A 9,832-nucleotide genomic window follows, 5' to 3' on the forward strand; every position below is an offset into this window, starting at 1 on the left:
CTCTAGGACAGTCAGATAAAATGAATCACTGAATTTTGACTGGTTTTTTTCTGGAATTTTTCATAAAAGAAATAAGATCTATTGCCATAGAATTATTGACCCTTTTTGCTGGTATTGGATTAGTCCCAGTGAATACTTCCTGGGAAACAAGTGTTCAACAAAAGTAAACAGATAAGAATGTACGTGCATGCACAAAACCCTAATGAAGGCATCACCTCTAAAGAAATATTTTTGTACCACACACTGAGTAAACAACCTGCGTGACAGTCCAGTAATGGCCAGTAACACTTCTTTTTCACTTTTTCCTACTGTTCCCAGGAGAAAAAAGTTACAGACAGGAGAAAACCCAAACCCGTTATTGAATACCGGCTGTTTTTAAAAATGCAGTATGTGTCAGTGACTGATGCAGACATTAAAAGTGGTAATAGTTACTGTGAAATTACTGTTTTGGTCATGGTACTCTGCGAAAATTATCAGCTCAGAATAATGATAGGTAGGGGAAGATGGATGCTACTTTCACACTCCACAGCAAAACCACATTTTTCTTCTTTTTTTCAATAGAATCAGAAGTCAAAAACCTTCTTTCAGATGACAGTTCAGAGGGCCTCAGCCTACTGGATTTGCTGAGTTTCACCTACCAGGTGGCACGGGGAATGGAATTCCTGGCTTCTAAAAATGTAAGTAAATTAGAAAGTAAGCAAAATTGAATAAGGTGTAAAAATGTATTCTACAGCTATGGTTTTAATTTTAGATTTTGATCATATGACATAATACAGTATTCTTTTGGAGATATAGACAGCTTTTTCACTTACCTGGAAACAGAGATCACCATGGTGGGAAAAAATCAAAGCAGCAATCACTCGTCTTCCCCTGCTGCATCCTGTGATATTGCTGGAGTCAGGGTGCCAGAGATGGTGGAGGACCAAAGTAGGGTCTGGCTGAAGGGTCCATGCAGTCACAAACCAGCATGGTCAGAAGCACAGGCAGATCATTAGTACATGATGGGTAGAATGGGGAAGGGTGACCTCACTTTTGCCTCCTCCCCCCTAAAATGCATCTGTGTGAGACCTCACTGGTCCTGAGGCCTGGTGTCTTCCTGCCCCTGTTATCAGGTGCTTGTTCAGTAGAAGGTCTTCTTAGGACTGTACCCAGAAAGTCAGCCCTTTTGTAAGGGCAGTGGCAGTCATGGAAAAAGCATGTTCTTGAACAACTTCATTTTTCTCCATACAGTGTGTGCACCGTGACTTGGCCGCCCGTAATGTCCTCCTGGCTCAAGGAAAAATTGTGAAGATCTGTGACTTTGGGCTGGCTAGAGACATCATGCATGATTCCAACTATGTTTCCAAGGGCAGTGTATGTACTTGATCTCTGGAGTTCTGCTTTAACTGAAATGAAAATTGTCAATTTAAAATGCTGTTTCATGTTCTTGCCATTTAGTGTTGGTTACAGTAATTGACCATTGGGATGAATGCTCCTCAGAACAACTTATCTTCAGACCATTAATTCCTGTAACTTTTCTAGCTCTGCTTTAAAGCCAAAAAGTGCACATTTAGTACTTCACAGTATGATAGTTTTAAATGGCAACTGGATAAATTATTTAATTGCAACTGGATAAATTATTAAGGAACTGTCAAACAATGACATATCAGACCTAGTTCAGCAGTGCTAGATTTTGCATCATACCCTCAATGATTTGCTACCTGGTCATTTGCTAGTAATGAAATGAATGCAGTTATGGTTTAACTAGTTTTTGTGGGGAGCAACAAGTAGCATTGCTTATAATCCAGATACCTCTCTATTAAATTGAATTTAAAATAAACACTAGCAAGGTCAACACAACTTTTCTTATAGAGAGATGTTATTCCTGGCTATCAAACAACAATTGCAATGGTAAGCATTTATTTAATGATTAATCTGTGTGTTTGGGCTTTCTTTCTTTTTATTACAGACTTTTCTCCCTGTAAAATGGATGGCACCTGAAAGTATTTTTGACAACCTGTACACAACATTGAGTGATGTCTGGTCTTATGGCATTCTGCTGTGGGAAATATTTTCTCTTGGTATGTACTGTGAATATTTTCCTATGTGTAGTGATTAAGTTTTTTCAAATCAAACTGTTCCACATGAAGTATTTAAAATTCTGCATATAAAAACATCCATGTGAAATCCACTGTTAGTTGTTCTCCTGTATGGGATTTCAGATTCCAGTGTTGGGTGTGAAGTGAAATACTCTCCCAAAGTTCTCTTTAGTTTTGGTATGGATTTTTTATTTTGTTCACGTGTTTGGGGATTTTTGTTTTGGTTTGTTTGTTTTTGCAATATACTTTTTCTGTAAAACTAAATGAACTGTGTGAAAATCTTGAGTGGAAAAGTATTGGTGTGCCACAACAGGATCGATTTTATGTCTAATATGAGAAGCAACATGTTTCTCCCTGCAATGGGGTGCCTGGGGCTGCAGCCCAGCTCAGCAGCTGCTTTGGAACAGTCTCTTCATATGTTTCAAAAGAGCCTGTCTTAGTCCTATTACAGAATGAAAATAAATGTCAATCTTCTGGGACACTGATTTCTCATTTCCAGGTCAACACTGTTCACACAGTTGGTTTATGGCAGTGTAAAGCGGTTATGACAATATATAGCAGTTACAGACAATGTACAGTTCCCAGCTGGGAACAGCCTGGCTCTCTCCTCAGCCTTATTAATTAGCCTCCTGGACGGGTGAATGGCCCGCTCCAGCAAGCGTGCATTGCCCAGATTTACTGCCAGCAGAATTACTCATGCCTGGTGGTATCCATGACTGCCCCACGGCAACCCCAAACCTAATTTTATTTGCTACAATAAGTTGTCACATAACTGCTTCTCAGAAAACAACAGTTGCACCACTATTTATGGTATTGATTCCTGTAATCTCTGGGCATCATAGGATCCTGTAAATAGCCATTCCCCAATATCCCTGGGAGGCATTGGACAGCTCAGGAACGGAAGCACTGCACTTCACTGCTCTACCTGTAAAGAAGCTCTTGAAGCTCAGTTTTGGGTGAACATCCTGCTTTTGAAAGGGCAGAGGTTTCTGAAGCAATATTATAGTATGCCTCCTTCATCTGAGAAAGTTGTTCATTTTTGGAAAGCAAAACATATCCTCAGCAGTGTTTGTTAAGAAGGTCAATTTTAACATCTTGCTACTATGCTGACTTCAGCTTGAATTACCATTTTACACATCAGCAACAACTGAGCATGCGTGTAATGATGTCTCTGCGCTGCAGCCCCAAATTATCAGTTAATTGTGTCAGCTTGGGCCAACTCCAGACTTTTTGACAACCCATGCATGTGACATGTTAGCTATTGTCTAAAGCCAGCTGCCCGTGTGGGACAAGTGGGCTATGGAGGGGACTCACACCAAGGCTTTGGCCTTGCAGTCAGGATGAGATGTGTTACTCAGGCCATGTCACTCTCAGCTGTCCTACAGGTTCCAGAGGCAATAATGCCAGACAGAGCCAGTATCTGGGCTAAGTTCTCACAGAAAGGCAGTGGCAGGGCAGAGTCATGACCTCAGCCATGCCAAATGCAGGCTGGTGACCTGATCCAGGTATCATCCAATCTCTGTCCCCAATACATTCTATAAGCACCGTAAAGATATTTTTTTCTAACTGGTACCTACTTCAATCTTTCCTAGCCAGCGTTTCATGTTGGGGCTTAATGTCATCAAGACAATAGCTCCGATATGAAGCACTGGCTACAAAAGAATCATTCTAATGTCATGTTAAATGATAGTGTTAACACTTCATGACATGAACAGGAAGACAGTATTTGGGAACTCTGCATTCATACTCAAGTACAGAGTAGTACTTTTGCTTCTCTTTTACCTGCAGGTGGCACACCATATCCTGGCATGATGGTCGATTCTACTTTCTACAATAAGATCAAGAGTGGATACCGAATGGCCAAACCTGATCATGCTACCAATGAAGTGTATGTGTGCATTTGGCTTTTCCACACCTGCCAAGTCTCCAGAGAATTTTGGCTTTAGCTTCTCTTTGATCAGTTATGTGTCTCTACCAGCTAGTTAAACTGGTTTCCTTCTTATCTCCAGGTATGAGATTATGGTGAAGTGCTGGAACAGTGAACCGGAGAAAAGACCTTCTTTCTACCATTTGAGTGAAATTGTGGAGAGCTTGTTGCCTGGAGAGTACAAAAAGGTTTGCTCTTTGTAATTTTTTCTGTGTTTTGTGTATACTGCTTCAGAGGGAATTATAAGCATTGCTCCATCCAGCCATGAGAGCCATGTGCACTGAACTGGCACATTCTAACCTATGTGAATTATGTGATTAGCATGGGGACATTGCATGTTCAGTTTCTTCATTTGAGGTTGCTGAGAGAAGCAGTTCTGCAGTATTAACTGGGAACAAGAACTCTTCATGTCTAATTAAATCTTAACAATTTTTCTACTGGACAACTAGTTTTATATGTTTTCATGGGATTTTGTAGGCTGTGAGATAATTCTGTAAATAGGACTTCGTGGCCCATGTGCATAATCTCCGTCTCCTTCTTTGGACCCTGATACCAGCAAGTTTTCCCCTCATACTTCCGATAGCTCTGGACAAGTTGTGACTGCCCCACCATTTAGTGTTTCATTTTTCCCACCTACCTTAACTCCCTTCTCCCTATCTTCCTTTCACATCTATTTGTCTGCTTTGTGCTGCCACAAATCTTTGCTCCTGCATCATCTAAAATTATGTGCCACTTCTCCCTTCAAAGCAATTGAAGATTCTGGACTTCTCTATTCAGTGTTGCTGGCTCATAGGGCAGAATATTTGCTAGGCCCATCTGAAGAAAGGCAGCCTTAGTGAATAGCATCTAATGAGGGGGTTGAAATGAATATTTTCAGAGCTATGAGAAGATTCATCTGGACTTCCTGAAAAGTGATCACCCAGCTGTCACACGCATGAGAGGGGACTGTGACAATGCTTACATTGGTGTAACCTACAAGAATGAAGACAAGTTAAAGGACAGGGAGAGTGGATTTGATGAGCAGAGGCTGAGTGCTGACAGTGGATACATCATTCCCCTGCCTGACATTGACCCTGTCTCTGAGGATGAGCTTGGCAAAAGAAATAGACACAGGTAGGTGCAGTTTATAAATCCCTTAGCCCATAGTCACCATTTGGGGTCAGGCTTGGCAATGTCCATTTACGCTTTCCAGCATCGTACTCTGCAAATGGTTTCCTTAGCTCTGTTGAAACTACTTATTGGGGGAGTCACATATAAATATGATAGTATGACTGGCCAAGGTGTTTTCAATGGGAAAAAATTAATTTTGCCTGTTTTATGGTTGCCAGGGTAAGGCGACTGCTGGTAGGGTGCTTCTGTGTGTCTTTGGGGATCCTTTAATAGCTTGGTCAAGTCACAGTGGTTGTCTGGTGGATCTGTGGGCACATTTTGCAACACATCTTGCCACCTTGGAGCTTCATATGAGATATCCAAGGAGTGATTTGTTTGCATGAGACAAATTCCAAAACCTGGGAGAAGTTGATAATATCTTCTGTGGTGTAGTTTTCTATGAAAGCAGGGTGTCCATAACTTTTTACTTCTCTCTTGTCAATTAGCGTGACCAATGCCACTACAACACAACACTGCATGACCCTAATTGTGAATGGTGCAAGTTTAATTCAGTGCTTCATTCACAGTATATAGGTTCAGCAACCTAGAAATGTATGAAATATATTTTTTTTCTTTTTTTTTTGTTTTTATATTTTTGTGCTTTATTCAAGTGAGGGAAGAAAGAAGTGCCTAAAAGTACTATCAAAATTAAGACGTAGTATCTCTCTCTCTTATCGTATTGTCTGTTATTGCTATTTATTTTCACCTGACCTCCCTAGATTTACCTAAGTGACCTATTGTCACAGTAATGTCATGAAACTATTTCTCCAACAAGTGTCTGGTTGAGAGTGCTTGGAGGAACATAAGAACAGCATGCTCCTTTGAACTGCAAGGTGGTTCACTACATTTGATATACAAGATCTGTCATGTCCTAAGAAACTGGTGGTCATAGTCACCTAAGATTGCACCGGGGGTCAGAAAGTGTTCAGTTCTGCTAGAGACTGGAGTATTTACCCACCCACAGTCACCATGTACCTTATCTCTGCGATATTTGTCTCTTCCAGTTCACAGACATCTGAAGAAAGTGCCATTGAAACTGGCTCCAGTAGCTCTACCTTCATCAAGAGAGAGGACGAGACCATTGAGGACATTGACATGATGGACGACATTGGGATCGACTCCTCAGACCTGGTGGAAGACAGCTTCCTGTAACCCCACAGACACCTGCCAGCTCTGCACGCAGGGAAGCTGCCCGTGTTGTCTACAGACTTCTGCTCCACAGAGAAAACCACTTTATCGCAACGTCAAGGATGTGAAGAGGAGGTGGATTTGTAGAAAGCAACTCCCAGAAATGCGCAGAGGAATCAGCCTGAGTATAAATGAGAGAGACATGTTGAAGATGGATTTTTTTAGTGTTGCTTCTTGCAGTACTTCAGTAGCATCTCAGTGTTGTTTGCCATTCCATCTGGTAGGAGGATGAAGGGAAAGGCCACAAACAGACCAGTTTTGTGTTTCAAGGGCATTCATATGACTTTGATGGATCAATTTTCCACTGCAGCAATAATTTACCACTGTAATTATGTAAATAACTGTCTACTCAAGGATCTTTCGAGGTGCGCATTGAACATATGCCATGGATTTTAGAAGAGGTCATTCATGAATTTTGTGTATTCCTCCCTCAGTCTCAGTGTCAGCTGCTGTTGAACTATCATGTGAATTGAAGAACATGCAAAAACCACTTCTGGACCAAAAAGGTCTAAAACCACCAGGGACTGACCGGTACTATAAAACATGTTACTTTCTACCATTAATGCAAGTAAAGGGGAATAATAATGATAATAATAATGATAATTAAAAGTCAGTCTATGATAGGTGTTAGAACCTAGTAAGTCTTTATTAACTATAGAAGGTAGCTGTTTTCAAGATAATACTACTACTGTTTTCAGTAACACTAAATGTATATTTTACAATCCATTGTCCTTCAGTAAAAGCACAGTATCAAAACACTTTTTTAAGTGCAGGGGAGAAATTTCCAGCCCATAAAATTTCATGAAACAATTCCTTTCTTTTTTTTTTTTTTTGATCTACACAGAATGATAATTGTTCGGGTTAGCCAAAACTACTTTAACATGGAGAAAAAAAATTAAGATTTTTTTCTCTCATGAGCTGAGTAGCTTTTCTAATCAGATATACTAGAAGCAATCAGTTTTCTGATTAAGTGAGGTTCCAAAAAATGAAATTTGAAATAAAAAAAAATTATGCCAGATTTCCAAGATGCTGGAGAATGGAAGATTATCATAAACCACTAGCAATATCCCATTATTAGTGTTTCGTGGGTCAAAAGAAATCTTATCATGAAGTTAGCTGTGAAGAACTGATTCGATATTTGAACTGTTCAAGGAATAAAGATATTTCTCCTAGCCTGAAACGTGAGTTCAAACAATCAGAAATAAATATGCAGAAAACATTGTCTTAGTTTTCAAATTTAAACAGGAGCAGAAAACTCTACTATCTTTGCAAATGGTAACTACAAGAGGGAAATGCTTCTAGGAGTGTTTTTTGGAAGAAGGTGCATGAAAATGAGCCTGCTCTCAGCCTGCAATTGTTGGTTTTTGACACCACTTACATGAACAAAGTATTATGATTACTGCTATCACTGTACAATGTGTTATTGAGATACGATACTTTGGAAGACTTACATGTGAAAAAAAGTACATCACTGCCAAGGGCCCCATCCTTTCTGGTACTCAACTTTCAAACTTTGCCTTAATTCAGTGCAATGAGCCTCCCGTAGGATATGCCCAGCTTCTGTTACGACATAACCAATGCAAATGTGGTGCAAACTCATTCCTGTGTTTGCAGTATTTTCCTAGGGAGTGTGAAAGAGTGACTGACAGAACATGCCATCATCTTACACTACAGTTTACCTTCAAATGGCTCTACAAAAAGCTTCGTAAGTCCCCTTGACTTCACTTGTGGACAGTTACAGACCAAATAAAAGCAAATGCAATATGGGCAGTGTTGCAGTGTGGGACACTGCACAGGCAAGTAATTCTGGGTCTGGGTTTCAAGCTGTCACCTTGCTGAGGCCATGCACAAGATCACAGCAAATGTGAAAACAGGACCTGAAGCGAACCTCCACCTTTTCAACCCTGATGGAAGCTGACAATCAGAAGGAATGGTGAATGATGGTGCATTCTTTACTTCTTGCATTCGACAGATTAAGAACAAGTGTCTTCCTGGGACCATGCTTTTGCCAAACATGTCACTGAGCTCTGTATGGGGACAACTGTGAAACACAGACTCTTGATATAGCCAGGACAGATGAGATGGCGTGAAATCTCCCTCCAGTTATGAATTATGAATTGAGGAAGCACAAATTGCCTATGGATATCCCAGATATCTGAATGGCCACTTGAGATGACATGTGCCTTAATTTGCATGTGTAGTCTTTACAACTACACATTCAAATTAGGCAAGAAATTTCACCTGCATTTTTGCACATGGCCTAGTATTCTTCAGGGTTTGAAAATCAGCCCCAGCATGTTTCATTATATCAGTTACTGGAATCTAAGGACATTTTCATGCAGGTTTGACTTGCCCTCACCAGCCTCATTCTGTATCTCACAGTGCATCTCAGCCTAGACTCACATGGTGAACCAGAGATGGCTCACTTTCTGGTACACAGTAGTGTTAACTCTTCATCTTGTCATGAGTATTGTGCAGATCAGTTGCATCTGTGGCAGGGGTCTAGTCAAACCCAGCTCACCGCAGGCTTGGAATCAGACAAGCTGGCCTGGAAACTGGAATGAGAAGGAGAGGAAGAGAGAGGATTTACTTGAGAGGGAGAAGTGTGAGAGGATGAATTGTTTAGTTTCACAATATTATCAGTATTACAGACTTTTTTTTTTATGGCTTACTTTTTGAGAAGCCACTGGAAGAGATATTCCCAAACCTTTTGCTACAGTAATTGTATAACGACAATCAGTGTTATCCTATGAAATGCAGCTTTTGATTTGGAATGGCCAACCAATTCCTTACAGTGTGGTCTGCAACTTGTACAAAATGGTCCTATTACATGATGAAGGACGTGAGATATGATGATGTTATACATCAATATGTATATAAGTATTTTTATATAGACTTCTAGAATACTGCCAAAACATTTATGACAGCTATATCACTGCCTTTGTTTATATGTTTTTTACTGTGATATATTCCACAGGCACGTTAACTGTTGCACTTTGAATGTCCAAAAGCTATATTTTAGAATAATAAAAAAGGAAGTGTTTCCAAAATGATGGCTGTTGTGAAATGTTTGAAGAAGGGCAAAGTGATGGTAGGCACAAAATGTATTTCAAAAATGCCCCTGTTGATATTTTGTCTCTGAAAAAAACCTTGTAAATTAAGATCTCTATATTTCAATAAATGATATATAATTTAAGGATATGTGAGGGGTCTATACTCACTTATTGAAAGATGGTTTTAAAGAATCAGTGTTGCTCAGGGATTTTTTTCTCTCAAGAAGTCTCTGAGTTGTCTGCAAAGCCATCAGGCAGTAATGACAAGCATGTCTCCGAGCCCTTCCAGTGGGCATAGTGAGGAAGCGCTGGCAGCAAATGACCAGGATACCAAGTGACATCTGTGGGGAGTCATCTCCCAAAGCACAGCAGGTATGGTGCTGCAGCACTGGGTGGGTGAGTGGGTGGGCACTGGGCTCCCTGCACAAGATGAAACC

General features: G+C 40.3%; 1 protein-coding gene across 1 annotated transcript in view; it reads left to right on the plus strand.

Moving 5' to 3' along the window:
- PDGFRA (platelet derived growth factor receptor alpha) overlaps window positions 1–9,541 on the plus strand; it is a 34,958-nt gene extending 25,417 nt beyond the window's left edge. The window contains exons 17-23 of the mRNA XM_066185748.1: window positions 562–677; window positions 1,231–1,353; window positions 1,949–2,060; window positions 3,867–3,966; window positions 4,088–4,193; window positions 4,883–5,118; window positions 6,159–9,541. Of these exons, the coding sequence (XP_066041845.1) occupies window positions 562–677; window positions 1,231–1,353; window positions 1,949–2,060; window positions 3,867–3,966; window positions 4,088–4,193; window positions 4,883–5,118; window positions 6,159–6,306 (941 nt within the window). The 3' untranslated portion in view covers window positions 6,307–9,541. The remainder of the gene's footprint in view (window positions 1–561; window positions 678–1,230; window positions 1,354–1,948; window positions 2,061–3,866; window positions 3,967–4,087; window positions 4,194–4,882; window positions 5,119–6,158) is intronic.
- The last annotated feature ends 291 nt before the right edge of the window (window positions 9,542–9,832 follow it).

Source organism: Chamaea fasciata, unplaced genomic scaffold (assembly GCF_029207755.1).
Source record: "Chamaea fasciata isolate MVZ Bird 193981 ecotype frontalis unplaced genomic scaffold, bChaFas1.0.hap1 SCAF_6, whole genome shotgun sequence".
In the NCBI taxonomy this organism is placed as follows: Eukaryota; Metazoa; Chordata; class Aves; order Passeriformes; family Sylviidae; genus Chamaea; species Chamaea fasciata.